This window comes from Prionailurus viverrinus, chromosome D4, assembly GCF_022837055.1.
Source record: "Prionailurus viverrinus isolate Anna chromosome D4, UM_Priviv_1.0, whole genome shotgun sequence".
Lineage (NCBI taxonomy): Eukaryota > Metazoa > Chordata > Mammalia > Carnivora > Felidae > Prionailurus > Prionailurus viverrinus.
Window position 1 is genome coordinate 14,201,022 of NC_062573.1, and position 21,142 is coordinate 14,222,163.

Below are 21,142 nucleotides of genomic sequence, written 5' to 3' on the forward strand. Positions count from 1 at the left end.
ACCAGGCCTACCCACCCGAATGGCCTACCCTGGAGAGAATGAAGATGCCTTCCATCAGCAGCTCTGGGCCTGATGGGAGCCCTTTTCCCTCCCGAAAGGCACGGGTACTTTTCCAAGAACTTGCTACAAGCCAGCATCGACTTCACGCCGCTGTTGGGGAGGGAGGCAAGGAAGTGAGTTTGCAAGCGGCTGGGAAAAGGCCCCTCTCAAGGAAGGAAGTCAACAGGTATTCCGTAGGTGCTAAAGGGCTCAAGCATAGGACCACCAGGCAAGGCTGGTCACAGCTTTCCAGATACCAGCTGGACTCCAGTCAGTTGGACCCTGGCAGGCACGTAGGCACATTCCCTATAGGAACGCCCGGTCAGCTGCAGCACCAAGACTGGTATCTCAGGCTTCCTGGGAGAAGGACCTGGGTTTTTTGTGTTTTTTTAAGTTTATTTATTTATTTTGAGAGGTGGGGGAGGGGCTGTGACGGGGGAGACAGAATCCCAAGCAGGCTCCTCACAGTCAGCGCAGAGCCCAATGCAGGGCTCGAACTCACGAACTGTGAGATCGTGACCTGAGCCAAAATCAAGAGTCGGTCACTTATCCAACAGAGCCAACCAGGCACCCTGAGAAGACCCTGGTTTTGAGCTCAGCTTCTTTCCCTGGATCTTAAAAAATAGGGACGGGGGTGGGACGGCGCCTGGGTGGCTCAGTCAGTTGAGCATCCGACTTCGACTCAGGTCATGATCTCGTGGTTTGTGGGTTCGAGTCCCACGTCGAGCTTTGTGCTGACAGTGCGGAGCCTGCTTGGGATTCTCTCCCTCTCTCTCCACCTCTCCCCCACTCATGCTTTCTCTCCCTCTCTCAAAATAAATAAACTTTAAAAAAAGATAGGGTCAGGGGTGCCTGGGTGGCTCAGTGGGTTAAGCGTCAGAGTTCGGCTCAGGCCATGATCTCACGGCTTAAGAGTTTAAGCCCCGCGTCGGGCTCTGTGCTGACAGCTCAGAGCCTGGAGCCTCTTCAGATTCTGTGTCTTTCTCTCTCTCTCTGCCCCTCCCCTGCTCACACTCTGTCTCTCTCTGTCTCTCAAAAATAAATAAAAACATTGAAAAAAAAATTTTTTTAAAGATAGGGTCAGATTCAAAGGCCAAAAGAGAAGAACCTATCGAGTTCAAAGACAGCCATCTTCTGCATAGCCTCTCTCAGTGGGCAGACAACTGCCCCTCCCAACAACCCTCTGAGGTGGAAATCATCAGCCCCATTTTAAAGATGAAGAAACCGAGGCTCATTGAGGGAATATGAATTGCTCACGGCCACACAGCTCTGATTTGAGCCCTCCCTGCCCCACTTCCGCGCAGGCCCGACCACGGTGCCTGTGGCACCTGACATATATTGGTTGCTCAGTAAAAGTGAGTGAATCCCAGTTGAATGCACTATCTCCTGGGCTGCTGTGGGAAGATCCCTTCTTCGTTCTCAGCTGAGGCTCCAAGGATGAAAGACACTGGTTCAGTGAGGGAGAGCGGGTATGGGGAGGAAAGATGGTCTGTGTCAGTATGCTGGGGATCTTACAACTGGCCTCACATCTCCCTGGGGCTGGGAGGGCACAGCAGCAGAGGACAGACCCACCTTCGGGGATGGCATCCTCCTGGTACAGAGGCCGCAGCAGCTGCAAAGGAAGACAGAAGAATCGCATCAGCTCGGCTCCAGGAACGGGGAGGGCCAACCAGGTGGGCTGCTCACCCACCACCCGGGGATAGGAAAGGAGGAAAAACAGCGGCCAGGCTAAGGAGCAGAGGGAGGTGCTTGGAGGGATCAGAGATTCCAGAATCTTCTAGAATGTTAGGGTTGAACAAGGTTTTAGCTTTCATCCAGTATAACCCCTAGGCTGAGTCCCCAACTTTCTGGATGGCGGCTGGTTCCGAAGTGCCTTCCAGGGAACACCGGCACTGCGGGACCCTAAGAGGCCTGCCGTATGGCTGTACCAGCAGGGGAATTCCGAAAATGCTGGGTTAAACCGTCCTCTACTGCAGGATACCCTCAGAGCCTCGAGTAACCTACTCCATCCACATGGGGAATCTTGTCTAGAAGAGGAGAGTTTGGGTTAGTCCTCAAACTTATTTGACCTCAGACACTTCTTTCCCAGAGTATCTCACAGGATTAACGTTTTGGGGCATGAACTCCGACACCCCATCATGCCATCGGGCAGTGTCTGCTTTCACACCTCCCCTGACAGGGGGCTCACCCCTATCACAGCGGCCCATCCCCCGTAGAAAAAGCCCAGACTGGCAGAAAGCTCTTCCTTCTTTTGAGGTGAAATCTTCCACCCTATGACATCCCCTGGCCCTGGATCTGTGCCCGGAGGCCACAAAGACCCATCGCTCTCTTTCCCCCAGAACAGCCCTGGGGCAGCCAGAGTTAACACACACCCCGCCTCCTCACTGGCACTCCCAGCCCCTTGCAGGCTCCTCCCTGCATGCTCTTGTGTGAGGCCAGCGCATGCCCATCACCTTCTCCGAACCCGCTGTCCATACCTGGCTCCCAGGGTTCAGTGGGGCCAGGATGATGTAGTTGGGGTCAGTGGAGGTGGTGGCACGGGACAGCGCAGGCAGGGTGTGCTGGCCCCCGCGCTTGGCCACCTCTGTGTAGCGTTCCCAGCCACCGAGTAGTAGCCCGTCTGAACTGTCACACACCAGGTGACAGCTGTGGCGCTGCTCAGGCCGTGCCTGGGCCCCGTGGGTGCAGTTCTTCTCCCGCTTATTGGGGGGTGACTGGAGGTCGTGCGTCGACTTGCAGGAGGCTCGCCGCAGGACCCCGCCGTCTGGCCCCGGCTTGACCTGGGGGACCATGCGCCACACGAGCAGGATGATCTCACTGGGGCAGCTCCTAGAGTTGGGGGGGGGGGGGGGGGGGAGGGGTCACACAGAGAAGTTGAGTTGAGGGTAGGGTCTAAAGGGCAGAGAAGAAGGGTGGGGGAGGGGGAGAGAAGCCCCGGCGGTCAGGCAGGAAGGGCGGTAAGAGGCCACCTCAAGCCGAGACAGCGAAGGGGTCCCTTAGGTCAACTCTAGTTGACTGGCAGTGGCTGAGAAGGACCCTGAGGCCACGGCCAGGTGAAACGAGAGTACCAAACTCAACCAGTGATGTGGGTCATGGGCAAAGTATAAGCAAGGGAGGAGCCAGCAAGCCACCTACGTGCCACCCCGTCTCCAGTCATTCTAGAAACAAACGTAAAATGGGTCATGAGAGTTTTACCCCAGCGGGTCCAAACGTAGGGGACCCAAACACTCCAAAGAATAATTTCTCAAGTGCGCGAGTGAAACATTCCCCACATCTACACATCCTTTAGAAACAACGGGAAAATAACGAGCTGAAGTAGAAAGTGACGCCCTGGAGCCGCGCCGTGAGCCACAGGGTCAGTTTGAGAGCTTCTTCCCCACTATTTGCCCAGGGATCCAAAACTGCTCCGAGCCTGAACCTTCCATTTTCGGGCCAAGAAACCCATCCCCTGAGGAGCAAAGTGAATTGCTCACAGCTGCGAGGAGGAGGGGGCGGGAGCCGCCTTGTGCCCAGGGCAGGGGGTTTGGGGAGGTGTGCCATCAGCCCGAGGCCCAGAGCTGCCCACCGCCCCTGTCACCGGATCTCATGCGCCAGCTCCACGCATTTCCAGTGCTCCACAGGCCTCTCGTTCAGCTGTAGCACGGTGTCCAGCTGCTGGAGCCCTGCCCGCTCTGCCGGACCCCCTGCACGGACAAAGAAAAGCCGCCTGAGGGCTCCCGAAGCCCTGACACGCCAATGACACGACCCATGACATGACCTAGAGTCATGGCCCCCCGCGGCGGCCTCAACAAGTCTGGCCCTCTCTGTTTCCTCATCTGCGAAATGCGGGGCCGACCTCAGTGGCTCGTGGGGGCCTCGGAGGGAGGCAGCCGTTCGCCCTCACGTCTTCTCGACCTGCTCACTCCTCGGCCCGTCCACCCTTCCAGCCAGGCCCCCACCTCTCTCTCACTCTCGCTCTCACTCCCCAAGGGTTCCCCCCCTCCTCCCCCGAGAACCCTTCCTTGTTGCCAGGCTCAGACACTTCATTCATTCTTTAACACCATTCCCTGAGTGCCCGCCTTGTGCCGGTCCCCATGCAGGCACTGGGGGGCCACACCCCGATCCCCAAGCCCTGGCTTCCCCTCTGTGAAAAACAGGGAGAGCATGCCTATTTTTAAGTGCTAATCAGGCTTGGAATGGGATAAAGTACCGATTCCAAATAAAGTCCATAAATGACTCTCATTTTCCCATGCAGCCCTTACTGAAAATGTAGGTTTAGTTCCTGTTTAACATGACTGGGAAACAAAATATAAAAAGCCTATTTTCATTTTGATAAAAACAAAAAAAAAATTGTGAATCTATTTTCATAGACCTCAGTTTCATGTGTGGACATTTAAAAATAGTATTCTTTGGTTTTGAAAAACGAGGACACTGCTCCAGGTTGGGGCTCCCCCTTCAGCTCTCGCATCTTGTTTGCGAAGCCAGGCGCGTGGTGAGGGGAGTGGGACTGGCATCACCCGAGACGCTCACTTACCAGAATCCACAGCCTGGACTCGAACCGGAGAGTCACAGCAGATGGTGAAGCCAAAGCCGTCCTTCCCCCTCGGGATGGTGATCTAGGACACAGCCACGCCCAGTTACTCCCAGAAGCCACAAGGCTGCTGCCTCTGCTCCAGGGTGGAGAAGCCCACAGGCCCTACCCCAGAGCCACCCTCCTCTCCAAGGGAGCTGGAGCCAAGAAGGAGGCTGGCCAGCTCTTGCCGTTACTATCTTGGCCCAGGCGGCTTGAGCACTGGTTTGTGGGCCAAGCGGGAAGGCTGGGAACTCAGGAGGTAAAGCCAGGCTGACCCAGCAGGGCCTAGGATGGAAAGAGCCTTGGAAGAGCAAACCTCACCTTCCTCAGACCCCATAGACACACGGTCCAGTCCTTTACCAAAGAGCCCACTGGACCTGCACATCTCCACCTCGGTCCCTTCCTTCTTCCTCCCCACCACCCGCCCCTCCTCCCCCCGGGGATTCACAGAGCATCTGTCCAGGGCTGGCCCTGTGTGGAAGGCCCAGAAACAAAGCCCACCTGGTTGCCACCCTCCCACAGCACAGGGGAGGGAAGAGAGGGACACATGTACTCACAACCTCCGGCCAAGGGTCAGGGGACAAGTGCAAGGGTTCTCAGGGCAGTCCATTGCTGGGACCTCAAGGCATCCAGTGAGGGCTCCCAGGTGAGGGGGCAGGCAAGGGCACAGACAGGCCTCCTGAGTGAACCTGAACTAGCCACTGACCTCACTGTGCCTGCTGCATGGCAGATCCACAACCCTACTTTCAGAAGTCCCAGGAAGGGGCCCAACCACCTGGATCTTTTATTTTATTTTTTTCAAGTTTATTTATTTAGAGAGAGACAGAGAACACTAGTTGGGGAGAGGGGCAGAGAGACAGGGACAGAGAATCCCAAGCAGCCTCCACATTGTCAGCACAGAGCCTGATGCAGGGCTCAAACCCACAGACCATGAGATCACCACCTGAGCCGAAACCAAGAGTCGGACATTTAACCAATGGAGCAACCCAGACTCCCCAACCCCCTTTTTTAAAAGTAGGCTCCACACCCAATATGGGGCTTGAACTCACGACCCTGAGATCAAGGGTCAGATGCTCTGCTGCCAACCAGGCAGCCCTAGGATCTCTTTCCAAAGCAACACAAAATTATCAAGCTCCTGATGCATGCCAGGTTCTGCTGAGGTATCAAGGCATGGGGGGGCCGGTCTTTGGGTCCTAGAGGGTGACAAGAATATGCAGATCTCTCCAAAACGAAGGACACAACATGCACCGGAGCCGAGTATGAGATCAGAGCGGGGAACAGTTCTTTGTGCTTGACTTTGGACGGCAGGCTCGGTGCAAGGCAGGCTCGGTGCGTGGTAGGAACTCAGCAAGTGCTTAGTGAGGACAGCCCAGCACTGTCCCACTGGCAGCAGGAAACTGTCGGGGTGCAGTGCTGTCTGCTAGCCGGTTCAGTTCAGCCTTGCTCCCCCTCTGCATACTGCCAGTTAGACTTTGGGTGGGGTATGGACAGCCCAGACCTTGCCTCCCCAAAGAGCAACTCCAGCTGCTCCGAGCTTTATGAAAGCTACAGACCTAAGAGGGTCAAAGTCAGAAAGGGGTTGAGCGGGGCCCCAAGAGACTCCCTGGGAGAAGTGGACATGGAGGGGGCCCTGGTGAGGCACAAGGGGGGCAGGTGGAGAAAGAAGCCAGCTCGGCAAGCTGGAAAAGGTCGAGGGCCAGTGGCCTTGTCAGGAGACTCATGTCTCCTTCCTTTAGGGGTTGTCTCTTCAAGGCTGGGCACCTGGCATTCACCTGCCAGCTGTCCTGAAGGCCAGGCATGAGGAAGGGGAGGGCCGGGGGACCCAGGGTGACCAAGGCCCTTGGAGGCTGTCGGGGAGGCCCCTGAGGCTCTGCTTCCCACCAGCCCTGGGCCTGGATTCAAAGTGAGTTTGTAAAACAGGAAATCTGACAGACAAGGGGAAGGGGGAGGGGGCAGGAAAATACCCTGTTCCCATAAGAATTCTGGGAAAACACGCAGCTAAGACAGGAAGAGAAAAAAAATGGAAAGAAAGAAAGAAAAACAAACCGTAGAGTGAGTGTGAAAAGCCCAGGCTGGGCTGAGGGAAGATGTCAGGAGCCTGATCCACTCCATGTGACTCACAAGGACTTCAGGGGGCCTCTCAATCCATCCTCAGCCCAAGCAGACTGGGATTACAAAGTCTTTCTAGACCTTTCCCAGTCCTACCCCAGCAAGGACCACAGTCCTCTTGCCTGGGATGACAGCTCTGCAAACAGGTCCTAACACCCATGGGCTCAATGCGAACAGTTTGGGAACTGGCCCCAGAGCTGAATCTGGAGAGAAGGCGTGTGCTCCTACAAAACAGCCTCCCCCTCCCACACCCTCGGCCCCTCCAGGCAGGACTATGGGCTGAGCCCCCTGGGCCTTCCTAGCCACCAGCCTAAGAAGAACCAGCCCAGGAAAGTCTAAGCCAGCTGGGGGCTGGGAAGGAAAGGGAAAGGGAAAGGGTGCCAGGAAGCAAGCTCCCCTCCGGGCTCAGTGTGACAAGGGGGACTGCACAAAGGAGGCAGAATTATGCTCTGTCCATCATGAGCCCTGGAGACAGTGCCCAGGGAACCCGATCATCACTGCAGCCCCGAGGGGTACTCGGGGCTGGTTTTAGCATGCTCATGGCACAGAGAAGGAAGCTGAAGCTGCAAGTAGCCCTGCTCTCAGTCCTCCTCTGTGACCTGGGGCCTAAGGATCAGGAGGTGAGGGGAGCAGTTCCTGGCAGAGGCCATCCTTCCTGGAGGGGGTTCTTGCTCTTTCCTGTCCAAGGCAGGGACCGTCACTGCTCCCAGCCCTCACCCAGGCTAGCACCTCACCTCTGCCTTCCTGCCTGCTTTCTGATCCCCTGTCCCGCCCAGACTTCCACCCGAGTCCCTGACTGCCACTGCTGACTGAACACTTCCTAGATGTCCATCCCAGGCGCTGCACAGGCACTCTGTACACAGCCTTCCATTCGCCTCATAGCACCATCACTGGATATTACCATCCCACCTCCACTGATAAGGAAACTGAGGCTCAAGAGCTACAGCCAAGGGCACTGTAGAGAGCTGGGGCGCCTGGGTGGCTCAGTCCATTAGGCATCTGACTCTCCATTTCAGCTCAGGTCATGAGCTCACAGTTTGTGAGTTTGAGTCCCGCATCAGGCTCTGTGCTATTGGTGCAGAGCCTGCTTGGGATTCTCTCCCCCTCTCTCTCTGTGCGCTCTCTCTCTCTCTCTCTTTCTCGCTCTCTCTCTCTCAAAATAAATAAATAAATAAACTTTTTAAAAACTTAAAAAAAAGAAAAAGAAAAAAGAGGACAGGGCTGAGTTTGAGCCAGGTCTAGCAAAAAGCTGGTGCCCAAATACTGTGCTGGCTCCTAGTATAGGATCTGTCTCGAACTTCAGTCCCAGAGCCCCAGGCCCCACCCATATCCATGCCTGGCCCTACTCTACAGAAGCCTACAGCCAGCGGGCTTCAGTCTTCTGGGCCATATCCCAAGGTGACCAAAAACTTCTCAACCTTCCATCCAGCGCCCTCTGCCCTACCAGAGGGCACCCAGCTGCTGGTGTCATAGGGGCTGTTCTGCCGGACTCTGGGAGGGCAGGCCAGGCCCTGAGGCCTGGAGAGCACAGCAGGAAGAACAGGTGGGTCCCACGGTCCAAGCCGAGGTACAGGAGGCCCCTCTGGGCATCTCCCTAGGACCTGAGGCTGGCTGCCTGCAGGACTCAGGACCCACATTGCAGTCTGGTCATTACAATACACAGAGGGATTTTTCTATACCTTTAAAATCAGAACCATTCCTGAACTCCCCTCAGTTTGGACATTCCCAAAATCTGGACATCCTTTGCCTTCACCCTCCCTGTCCCCATTCCTTGTTTTTAAGAAAAAGGGCCCCACGCAGCTCCAGAAGAGCCTTGAAGCTAAGGGATCGTCACTCCCACTCTGCTCCACATCCAAGACAGGAGGCTGAGAGGCCAAGCCTTCTCAGTGAGGATGGGCTGGAGTCTGAGGACTCCGGAACCACCCCAAGGCATCACACCTACCAGGGAGGAAATCATGTGTGCACACATATACACGGAAACGTCCCATCTCACATAAAAGTGCACAGCAACACATGTGAAAACACATAGTCACACACAGACAATGCAGGACAGGCACTCTTGTCCCATCAGAAGTAGGGAAAGTTGGTGAAAGTGTAAAGTTAGCAAAAACACAAAACCCAACTGCTCAGCCATTTCCAATCTCAAGCTTGGGAGGCCTTTTTTTTTTTTTTTTAACCCACACTGCCCCCAGATAAAAATAACAGAAAATCAACTAGATAATCTCACCAAGGACACCACACATCTGTGGTTAGGACGATATAGAGCTGGCCCTGGTCTGCCCCTAGAGAGGGGGTAAAGAGTGGATCTTAGGGCCAGCTCCTACCTCTATCCTCTCCCTAGACTGAAATTAACCTGCAACGAGCAGAAAGAAACAAGGAAGGACTTGCAGGGAGAGAAGTCCTGCTCAGGTGAGCCCCTATCCTCGACCCCCAATGACACCCAATGCGCCCCCAAGGGGCTAAGAACCCACCTGGCGGTAGCGACGCTCCGAGCACACCTTGCAGAGCCCATTGAACCGGTTCATGGCTGCGGGTCCTGTCTCAGCTGCCGCCCCATGAAATCCCAGCTCTCCCCCCAGCAGTGGGAGTCCACACTGCGCCCAGTCAGCCTGGCATGACCGCCCTGGGAAGCCCGCCCCGCAGAAGAATGGCAGGAAATCACCTCTCACCTCCCCAAGCCCTGTCTGTGCTGTGTGCCTCTGCACGATAAGCCCGAAGGCTTCCTGAAACCTCAGAATGACAAGGAAGAGGGAGAGTTTTATATTAAAATTCCTGTCAACTAGTTAGTATTCCCCCCGGCCCCCGGCGGGGAGAGGGCGCCTTTGTTCTGGCTGCATTCTCCGCCATGGGCCACTTTGTGATTCCAATGTTCTCACAAACACCCCTGGCTGGACGAGAACCCAGGCAGAAAACACGGCCCGCTCTATAACAACGCCACCTCCCCCTGCAAATCCCAGGGTCCCGGGCAGCAAATCCAGAGGATTAACACAATCTAAAGAATCCAAGGACGCTTTAGGGGGTTGCACTCACAGACATCCCATCTCAAAACAGAGAACACGAAACATGTGGAGTCTGAGGAACAGCCTGCCATTCAGAAGCTGCTTAAAAGTCAGTTTCCTCGGCTTTAAGGATCTGACGACATGTAGACCATAAAGGCAAATCAGGAAGGGAGTTCCAATCACTAGATGATCTGGCTTCCTCGTTTTGCCCATCAAGAAGCTGAGGACTGCGGTGGTTAAGGTCACGCAGCAGGGTAGGGTGGAGCTGGCCCCCAGTCTTGTTCCCTGCCTTGTAGAGCAGTACCTGGTGAGCCCCGCGCCCCTTATACCACCTCACCGTCTCTGGGGAAACCCACCCCGCCATTCATGTCCTTGACGCCAGAGAGTGTCCATTGGTACAGCCCAGCTTTGGCTGTCGTGACAGTGGGCAGATCACCCAGGTTTCTGGACCTCTATCTCCTCCCCATGTGTACAAAGGGAGAGTTGAGCAGATGACCTCTGGGGGGCTCTCCCTCAGCCCAACCAAGCTTCTGACGACCACCCCCACTGTGCTGAGTCCTGTGGACATCTCTCAGTGTACAAGCCCGGGAAAATCGAATGGGCCTCAGAACAACGTCCCCACAGGTCAGGGCCTAGGTGCAGATCCAGAATGAAGCCACCTAGAAACGTGCAGTGTTGATGCCCGTGTCCGTGTCATTCCTACAAACCACCAGGAAGGCTCTCTGGTCACTGCCTTCTCTGTGCTGGGCAGGTACAGAGAAAGGGAGAGAGGTCTTTGCAGCTCCTACACTGAAGCTAGAAGGTTTAAACTCCTAGTGAAGCCACAGAATACAGTAACCAGCAAATGGTTTTAATACCGTGCTGTCCGATGTGGTAGTGACAGGACACATGTGCCAGGTAAATCTGAATTAAAGTTAAATAAAATGAAAAATTCAGGTCCTCGGTCACCTTAGCCACTCCAAGACGCTAGTGGCTACCATGTTGGACCGTGCCGTTCTAGATTATATGCTCCATGAGGGCAGGCACCTTTGACTTGCTCACAGCTGTACCCCAGCACCCGGCGCAGGGTCTAGCCCGTGAGAATGTTCAATAGACAATGAATGAAAGAACGAATGGGGGAATGAATTGAGCAAATGAAAGGGAAGATGTTTTGTAGAATATCATGCACCTACATGTAGGATGTTATCGGGGAAAACAGCACCATCATATCTTGCCAGTAGGCCACATGATGCAGCAGTGTGGCACAGTGTATTTAAAGGCAGCCAGGCCTTGCTTCAGGTCCTGCCTCCATCACTAGCTGGCTGTGTGGCCGTGGAGAGGGACCTAACATCTCTGAGCCTTCCATCTGTGAGATGGGGAGGCGACGACCATCACAGAGGCGGCAGTGAGGATTAAATTAGGTAACAACAGCATCTGGCACAGAGCGGCTTCTCAGTCACTGGGAGTTTGTTTCTCCCTCTCTCGGCTGTTAGAGAAAACCATGGTCCCCTGCCATGTTCTGCAAGAGATGGAATGAATTTGGAGGAATTCACCAAAATCCCTATGTGAAGGTTTCTCTCTAGATTCACAGCCTTATGGAGTAAGGACCCACTGGCCTCAGGTTCAGACTCATGGCTGCTCGCTGACATCAAGCAGGCCTAAGCGGAGGGTGATCTGGCCACGGTGTCAGGGGAACCGAGCTGTCTGAGGGTTCTGGGGGGAAAGGGGACGCTCGGATTTAAGAGACTGAAAGCTGGTAAGATCCAGACTCCGCCATCTCCAGGGGCCCGGGCCGGCTCTCTCCCCACCACTGCCCCAAGCAAGAGTAACCTGAGAAAAGCACAAGAAATAATCACTTAAAAATGCATGCCTTGGGGCAGCTGGGTGGCTCAGTCGGTTAAGCGGCCGACTTCGGCTCAGGTCATGATCTCGTGGTCCGAGGGTTCGGGCCCCGCATCGGGCTCTGTGCTGACAGCTCAGAGCCTGGAGCCTGTTTCAGATTCTGTGTCTCCCTCTCTCTGACCCTCCCCCGTTCATGTTCTGTCTCTCTCTGTCTCATAAATAAATAAATGTTAAAATAAAATAAAATAAAATAAAATAAAATAAAATAAAATAAAATAAAAACGCATGCCTTGTGAATTTCCAAGCTCCAAGTGAATCTGAGTGTCAGGCACCAAAGGCGGTCTTAATAGGGGGTCTCCTGGGCCAAGGGACAGACCAGGAGCAAGTTAGAGCCCAGGGTGATGCCCAGGCCCTGTCAGTCCTACCCAGGCATGTCCCCACCTACCTTGAGTTTCTCCCCGCTCTCAGTGTCCCCATATCCTGGAATTCTCTGCAGCGGGCCTGGAAGATGACAGAGAAGAGTTGGAAAGTTCCTCCTGGCACATAAGGGCCCATTCCACAGACCACCCAGAGGACAAGCCAGAGTGTCAGGCCCACAGGGCTATCCGAGTCACTGCTGGCCTCCAGGATGTAGGGGTGCCCGAGCTCAGGCTAACCAGGGAATCAAGAGTCAGGACTACATGTGAGAAGGAAAGAAGAGAAGGGAACATGAAATCCCGGTCCTGAGCCTCAGGACTCGTGGCAGGGCCCACTTGCCCTGCCTATCAAGGTAGACACACTGAGGCCAGCAAGGCAGCCCATGGGAGAATCCTGAGAAGGAGTCATGCAGAAAGTTCCTGAAACACAGCCCTCCATAAGCTAGAATGGAGGTTGCTGAACTGCATGGCGTCAGGCCTATAATCCTCTCCCAGGAAGGTCCAACCATATAAATAAAGGTGTTGGAGGCAAGAGGCTGCCTGCAGCCTGCATCATAGCAGGTGTTTGTGAGACCTGGACCCCTGACTTGACTGCAGCCAGGGGTGACAGATGCCACAAAACACCGGGGAGATGCTACTATGCAGGAAGGGAGGGAAGGGAGAAGCCAAGGGGGTGAGTGGAGCAGCGTGTCTGGGCAGAAGCCAAAGGTGGTGTCCATGCACCTCTCAGGGGCCGCAGTCGCCGCCTGGCCACCTTCAGGTGCTTGGTCCGGCCCAGGTGTTCCCCCAGAAGGTAGTACCAGCCGTTGATCTCCTGTCGTGAGAGAAGGCATGACATGCTCAGACAAAGGAGGCAGAAGGCACAGGTCAGGCAGCCACCAACCCCCCTCAAAAAGCAGCAGCTGGAGAGCCTCCCTCGGGAGCAGCGTCTCTGTAGAGACAGACAGTCCGGCGGCCCTGCCCCAAAGGGAGCTGCCATGCCTGCACCTCCAGGAAGCCTTCCCTGATGCTCCAGGCAGAGTTGGTCTCCCCTCTGCTGAATTCCCACAGCCTGTCAGCCCTGGAGAACAGTGGTTTATTTGGATGTCTGTCTTCCCACTAGGCTGTGCACAGGCTTTTTGATGTGCCTTGCACTGTGCCTGGTATACAGTAGGAGCCCAATGGATGTTGACGGAACAGAAGGGAGGGAGTGGGGGAGGGACGGAGAGGCCAGAGAGTAGGTGTCCTGAGGCCCCTGAGCAGTCCCATGGAGGGAACATCTTCCCCCAGGAGGGAAGGAAGCCACAGCTGCATCAAGAGAAGATACTTGGTGCCCACGAGCACCCACGTGCAGGATAAAGGTTCCTCAGCCACCTACCCCCAGACTTCACTTCCAGGACACCAAGTGGCACCTGGCAACTCCATGCAGAGGCCACCAGGACATCTCTGGGCATGTGCAAAAGGAGCATGTCTCTCGCCTCCTCAAAAGCCTCCAGTTTGGCGGTAGGGGGAGGCGGTACGGTGCAGAGGCGGATAAGGGACCCGCTACCCAGAGGGAGGGTCTCAGGATTCCAGAGAGTCTTCACTCAGCCTAAAGGAAAGCTCCACAGGGGATGTCGCTGCTCACTCCATCCCTGAGCACTTGCTAGACTCAAAAACATGAGACCTGGTAGATCACGTCAGAGGGGGAGAAGCACCTGGCCCTCCTCCTCCAGGGCAAGCCCAGCAGTGCTGAACTCTGAGGGAGGGACCTGCCAGCATCCTTCATGGCAGACAACAGACCCAGAGCCCCCTGGAAAGCCTTGGAGCTGCCTGGACAACTGATTTCTGACAAGAAGGAACCAAGAAGGGGACCCAAACCCTTGGTCACTCAGATGATAAAGTGTTGTTATTCAGGTCGTGAAGCACACAAGACAGAAGCCCCACCCTCTGCCCGTACTAGTCCTGGCCTCCATGGGATGACCTTGCCAGAGGCTTCTCTGGGACCCACCTTGTCCGGAGTCAGGAGCGACTTCACCCCAAAGCTCATGCAGCCGATGAATCCACTCTGTCTGGGAGAACAACAGAGGCTTGAGTCAGCACCTTCTCGAGGGCTCTGTCGGGAGGCCAATTATCAAGTGCAACGTAGGTTTGCCTGATACATTGTGGTTTACAAAGCACTTTTACCTGCATCACCCAGTTTGTGCTTTCCAACTTTGTGAGTGAAGCTGGAGAGGGTTTATTCTCTCCATTTCACTGAGGAAAAGGCTGAGGCTCAGAGCCAGTCCTCTTCCCAAGGCCACAGAACTAGTTAGTAGTAAAGTCCCGTGGGAAAGCCAGGCATCCTGGATCAGAGAACAGCACTCCCTCCACCAACCACAGAAGCTCAGAGCTACCCATAGGCTTTGGGTCTGTTTTTTTGGTTTTTTTTCTCCTTTTTTAAAATATAATTAACATACACATATTAGTTTCAGGTGTACAGTATAATGATTCAACAACTCTATACATTTCTCACTGCTCATCAATATAGGGTATTCTTGGGGCACCTGAGTGGCTCAATCAGTTAAGCATCCGACTTCGGCTCAGGTCATGATCTTACAGTTCATGAGTTTGAGCCCTGCAATGGGCTCTGTGCTGACAGCTCAGAGCCTGGAGCCTGCTTCGGATTTTGTGCCTCCCTCTCTCTCTCTCTGCGCTCCCCCCACCCCCGACTAATGCTCTGTTTCTCCATCTTTCAAAAATGAATAAACATTAAAAACAAAGAAAAAGAAAAAAAGCTGGGGCGCCTGGGTGGCTCAGTTGGTTGAGTGTCCAACTTTGGCCTAGGTCATGATCTCACCGTTCCCAAGTTCAAGCCCTGCGTCAGGCTCTGTGCTGACAGCTCAGAGCCTGGAGCCTGTTTTAGATTCTGTGTCTTCCTCTCTCTCTCTCTCTCTCTCTCTCTCTCTTTCTCTCTCTCTGCCCCTCCCCCACTCACACTGTCTCTTTCTCTCAAAAATAAATAAACATTAAAGAAAAATGTAACAACAACAAAAAAAAAGCCGTCCTGGGAATCCTGCAGGGCACCCGCCTGTGCCTGCCCCAGTCAAGGACCAGCGGACTAGGTCTCTATAAATACATATTGTTTGCATTCTCCGGAAAGGGTGGCAGCTTACCATCTGACAGTCCTAAGCAAAACAAAACTGGCTTCTTGCAGACAGCCAAGTAAAGTGAGGGGCTGGGGCTGCAGACTGCTAGGGACTGATCCTCGTAACTGTCACACCTGCCCTGCCGATGCACACTCCACACCTGGCCGTGCCTCACCAGCTCCTGCCACTCTGCTACTCCCCCTGCTCTCTCCCCCTGGCCCCATTTCCTGTGGCCTGGGCTCCACCTGCTTCCCCTCTTCCTTGCCCCCTCCCATCAGACAAAGCCATATTAATAATCTACCCAAAGAGGCCAGTGTGCTCACCCTGGGTCAAGCAACCCTTCCACACCCATCTCGCCAGCCCCCACCATCGGAAACAAACGTGCCTCCCTCCTGGGAAGCGGCCAAGTCAGCACTAAGTGGCGGTGACCCTGGAAGACACTGATCAGAGCTGCCATTCCAGAAAAGCCTTGTCCAGACTTTACCAACGTCCTCACCGCCAATTTAATTTTGTTTGTCAACACATTCAAGAGCAACCCAGCTGGTATCGAGGTGCTCACACTGCCTTGCTACACACTTTCCTTTCACACTGGCTATGGCTGTAACTCTCTGAATCTCCAGGCACAATGCTTTAGCTGTAATACAGGCTGCCTCTCCTCTTGCTCTTCAATAAGTGGAATTTTTATTCCCTGGTGCTTAGAGAATGCTAAACGGTTAATAGCCTCCCATGAGCTTTGCTTCCTGCTAAGGGGCCTCCAATGATTTCATGCTAATTCAGGCCAAGTAAATTGTCACAATTAATGTCCATAAGCAGGAAACTCTCTCTAAGTGTTCTTCAATTAGCTACTCCTTTAAGCCTGAAATCTTTGGAGGAAGAAAGACTTCTTTTACATGTAATCTGAGTACACAGCAATATACCAGTCAGCTTATAAACTTGGGAACTAGGGCTCACCCTGGAGACTGCCTGAAAATTTCACCAGCACAAAGTCTCAGGGGCCAAGCCTTGGTTACTTCTGAATGCTAAACCCTGAGCTCAGGGCTGGGTGCACTCAGTGAAGGCCTGACAAATGGATGAATCCATCATGCCCACGGTTGGTTGGCAGGCACTGGGCAAGGAGCCGCAACATTAAGGAAAGAAGACAAACATGCAGGAATTTAAATAGCAACCCAAGACAGCAATACAAAGGCTATAACTAGACAGGGCGAGATGGACAGATGAACAGCGCAGGCAACAAACGCTGAAAGCTTGGGGAGGCAAGAGCTGGTTTAGGGCTGAAATGCAGGAAGAAGGCCTGAAAAGTTAAGCCAAAGAGAGTAAGAAGAAAAGCACCTCAGGCAGAGGGAACAGCCAGCACAAAGGCTCAGAGATAAAGCTTCATGGAACACTCATGGGGAATGGTATTTGGCTCAGTTGCCTTTTGAGCAGAGGATTAGAGACCCACTACAAGATGAAACGCAGGGACACCTGGGTGGCTAGGTCGGTTAAGCATCTGACTCTTGATTTTGGCTCAGATCATGATCTCACAGTTCATGAGTTCAAGCCCCACATCGGGCTCTGTGCTGACAGTGCGGAACCTACTTGGGATCGTGTCTGTCTCGCGCTCTCTCTCTGCCCCTCCCCCCACCTCTCAAAAAATAAACTTAAAGAAACAACAAAATGAAAATGCATTATTTTGAGGGAATGCATTTTAATTCTCTTTCTCAGGGCCTTAAACTATTTCTGTTACAGGGTTACACCATTTAATATCAATTTTATTTTTAATTGGATGGCTTAAATTGAACACATACTTTTCCATCCATTTTTTTCTTTCCTTTTCTTTCCCTATGTCTGGTCACAAGCTCTCTAACATTAAGGCACTGTACTTGGCATGAGAGTCCTGTTTGGAAAGTAGATTAAAGGACAGAGAACACTTAGAGTACCCAGGACAGGGCATGACACACAGCAGGCAGACTCCCCATAAATGTACATACTCTTCGCATAAAAGATGATGTGTTTCAAACACGTGTGTGTTTTGTTCTTTTTTTAACTTGGTGCGTGACATTACAACCCTAACACTGTTCTCTGGCCACAGATTCTGAAAGCACTATGATTGATACTAGAAGCTTCAGTCTGTTCTGTGCCATATCACCAAACAAAACTTTTAGTTTTTTTTAAAGGACACTTTTTAAAATATTTTTTTTTTTTATTTTGAGCGAGAGTTTGCATGCACGCGTGTATGCACAAGCAGAACAGGGGAAGAGACAGAGGGAGACAGAGAATCCCAAGCAGGCTCTGCGCTGCCAGCGAGGAGCCCCATGCAGGGCTCAAGCCCATGAACCGTGAGGTCACGAACTGAGCCGAAACCAAGAGTTGGACGCTTAACCGACTCAGCTACCCAGGTGCCCCCAAACAAAACTTTTAAATAGCCAAGTTCCATAGTCAGTGATATTAAGGAGTTACTGTTAATTGTCAAGCATGATAGTGGCATTGTGGTTGTCTTTTTAAGCCATCTCTTAGAGAGATATATATAGATGAGATGATGTCTAGGATATGCTTTAAAATAATCCACTGGAGGAGGGGAGAATGCGTAAGATTGGCCATACATTGATAATTGCTAACGCTGGACTATGAACATATGAGGGTTCATTATATGATATTTTCTATTTTTGCTTATGTTTGAAAATGTCTATAATTTCTTGAAAACCCACAAAGCCTGAAAGCTGAATATCTTAGCATTTTTCACTGCATTTCACAGTTGAGGAAACTGAGGCCGGGAGCAGGGAAGGAACTTACCCGAGATCTCATAGTGAGTTGGAGCCAAAATCTCCGCTCTAAGGCCTGGTTCCCCTCCCCTGGTTCCCACTGTGTCCCCATGACATCAACCAGCCCTTCCCCAGAACGTCTCTGTAGACCATTTTGCTCCCCATACACAAGTTTATGGCCATCACTGAAAGGATCGTGAGAATTCGTGAAACAGATGCTTCCCTTCTATCTCCCGTTTCGAAACATAACTGCCACATGTTCAGCTGGATGACTTACGTACAACCGCGTTATAAATGCCACGGGAAGCAGCCCAGCCTCCGAGGAACAAGTGTCCTGACACCGACAGGGTACACCTTCAGAGTCATTTATCGCCTGTGCGACACAGTCAAGTGTGCTATAATGTGGTTACGACCACACAGGTTTGGCGCCAGGCTGCCTGGACTTGAATCCTGTTTCCACCACATCCTAGCTGCATTAGCTTGGGCAAGTTACTTAACCTCTCTGTGCCTCTGTGTCCTCACGTGTAAGAGAGAGACAACAGGAATACCTATTTATACCGTGTTGTGAGGACTAAGTTGGACAACGCCTAGAATATGGTATGTAATGTCCACACACAGTGCACATTAAGAGCTTAATTGATAACCTCAGGGAAGTTCCTTAACCTTTGTAAGCCTCAGTTTCCTCTTCTATGAAGAGAGGGGCAGTAATAATTCCTACCTCTCAGGGTTGTTACAAGGATTAAATGAGATAATGCATGTAAAGTACTTGGCCACAGAGTTCAATAGATGTTTGTTTCCTTTCTTCTGTAATTGTCTTTCGCGTTGGTAAGTTGCGTGTCCGTCCTTTGGGGAAGCACAATGTGATCTGAGAGCGTTCCGCAGGGCAGAAGCTTCCTGCCATTGCTCTGCCTGCCTCCCCCAGCTCAGAGGTCTTTCTCGCTCAGAGACGGGTCAACACTGCGCCTCCCTGCGGCTGAGCGGGCCTCCGTGGGGCTGGCGATCTGTTCCGTGGCAGGCCTGTCGGAGCCTGCCCTGCCCCTCTTGAGCTTTGGGTTGGGATGGTGACCACGAGTTCAACTGTGTTTGGTTTAATAAGGAATCTCACTTTCCCAAAATAGGCAACAAGTGGAGACACTGCCTCTGTCACACTGCCCCGCTGGGCGCTGACTCACTTTCCCCGGCCTCGCTTTCTTTTCCAAAAACCGTGAGCTGCACTCTGCCTGGCTCGCTCTGGTCTCCCAGGAGGGCAGACCTCAGTGGCAGATCCCAGGGTGGTGCCTGCCTCCCGCACCTGCTCCCCTCCTTGCCTCCATCTGGTGGGCTCCCCAGGCATGCTCTGTCCCGCCGACACTCCTCCTCTGTCTTCTTCAGGCTTTCCTGTCAACATGGGCTTCTGACTCTTGAGCCTTGGCACTCACAGTCATCCTAGGCGGTCCCACCTACTCAGCCCTTCACCTTGGTGGCCACGGCTCCCACACCTGTACCCGACACAGACCTCTCTATCCCCTGAGCTCTGTGTCAGCAAGGCTGCCCCCCTACACAGCTCCTATCTGGCTGCTCTCCAGCCCCTACATCTCTGTGTATCCGAAGCTGGTTCCCTCCCCATCAAGGGCACACTGGTTTGGTTGGGGACACCACCCAATACCCAAGAATGATCCCTGACTTCCCCTGCTGATGTCACAGCCAAACCACCGCTAAGTGCCGTTCACCTAAGCTCCTAAATCTGTCCTGGGTCTGTCTCCTTCCTCTCCATCCCTAAAGCATCTCTCTCACAGATTACTGCAGGGATCAGCTAGCTCCTTCCCAGCCTTCCAAAGCCCTACCAGGATGACAGATCTAGAACACACAACTGTCATTCCCCCTGCTCAACACCCCTCAGTATCTCTCTACCACCAGCTTCCCAAACACCAAGCTGGCGGCATGAGGTTCCTTCAAGAACTTGTGTAAATGCACATCCCTCATCCTGCCCATGAAGATTTGGGCTGAGTCCATCTGATGTGGCACTTGGGAACCTGGGTTCCTTGCAAGCATCCCAGGAGATGCTGACGCAAACCTGGGATTAAGAACCACCGGCCCTTAGGAGGAAGCCCATGCACCAAAGAACACCTACAGAATCATGTGATTTGGCTGACATCAACCCTTCGTCTTATCTCTAGCTGGTCCCGGCTTTGTACTTGACCCTCCTACAACACCAGTGAGTTTGGCGATTCCTCCCCACTCTTGCCCTGCCCTGCTCTCTCTACTCTGCTGGTTTTCTTCTGTCCTTTTGCTCGTACGCCAGGAGGCAGTATAGTGTTAAGAGTGAGGACTCTGGGGTCTAACTGTCTGGGTCCCCATCCTGGCTCTACTCCTCACTGGCTGTCTGACCTTGGGCAAGAGACTCCCTTTCTTCCCTTCAGTTTCCTCTTCTGAAGATGTAGGGCAAAAACATACTCTTCTTAAGAGTTAAAAATTAAATGAGATGACGCACTGTCATCTCCTGGCTTGTGGTCGACACCCAGTAACTGGTTGCTCTGGTGAATCAACGTGATGCCTTCCTCCTTACCCACACCTCCAAGTCTCTACCAGTGATCCTCTTAAGAGCAGGACAGTCTCTGACTGACCCTCTGTGTCCCCGGCATCTAGAACAACGCTGCCACATTGGTACCCAGGAAATGGCAGCTGAAGGAATGAGTCCTACAGCACCATAAGCCCCATTCCATGAGAAAAAGTAAATGCTCTATTAAAAGAAATATCCTTCATTATGAAGGTTGAATAAGGCTCAATTTTGAAAAGCATACCAGCTATAAAATAGAAGATACTAAAAAGCATTCAACCCCAGGGGTGCTTGGGCGGCTCAGTTGGTTGAGCGTCCAACTCTTGATCTCAGCCTGGGTCCTGATCTCACAGTTCATGGGATCGAGCCCCACATCAGGCTCTATGCTGACAGCATGGAGCCTGCTTGGGACTGGGATTCTCTCTCTCCCTCTCTCTCTGTCCCTTCCTCTCTCTCTCTCTCAGAATGGAGAAGCTTAAAAAAAAAAAAAAAAAAAAAAGAGGCATTCAGGGCACCTGGGTGGCTCAGTTGGGTAAGCATCCAACTTCAGCTCAGGTCATGATCTTATAGTTCATGAGTTCAAGCCCTGCCTCGGGCTCTGTGCTGTCAGCTTGGAGCCTGGAGCCCCTCCCCCCACTCACTCTGTCTCTCTCTCTCTCTCTCTCTCTCTCTCTCTCTCTCAAAAATCAATAAACATTAAAAAAAATTTTTTTAAAGCATGCAACCCCAAAATAATTTTCTAGTCTAAGCTGGTGAGTGGAGCTGATTTTTATTCACCAAGCTACTTTTTCGGTCACCAGTTGGTTCCATGATTACTCAACAAACGCTCTAGTCATAGGGTCC

At 52.9% G+C, this 21,142-nt stretch overlaps 1 protein-coding gene across 8 annotated transcripts in view; it reads right to left on the bottom strand.

Moving 5' to 3' along the window:
* The window catches only part of RGS3 (regulator of G protein signaling 3), a 140,283-nt gene that overhangs the window by 81,445 nt on the left and 37,696 nt on the right, over positions 1 to 21,142 (bottom strand). For 5 of the 8 annotated variants that reach the window (XM_047830320.1, XM_047830318.1, XM_047830319.1 and 2 more), the window contains 7 exons: positions 13,906 to 13,966; positions 12,660 to 12,750; positions 11,966 to 12,021; positions 4,553 to 4,634; positions 3,617 to 3,722; positions 2,517 to 2,868; positions 1,612 to 1,651 (listed from right to left, as the gene is read on the bottom strand). In XM_047830320.1, coding sequence (XP_047686276.1) covers positions 1,612 to 1,651; positions 2,517 to 2,868; positions 3,617 to 3,722; positions 4,553 to 4,634; positions 11,966 to 12,021; positions 12,660 to 12,750; positions 13,906 to 13,966 — 788 coding nt within the window. Of the gene's footprint in view, positions 1 to 1,611; positions 1,652 to 2,516; positions 2,869 to 3,616; positions 3,723 to 4,552; positions 4,635 to 9,171; positions 11,428 to 11,965; positions 12,022 to 12,659; positions 12,751 to 13,905; positions 13,967 to 21,142 lie in introns of those variants that run through there. The other 3 variants (XM_047830322.1, XM_047830323.1, XM_047830328.1) reach the window with 3 other exon arrangements.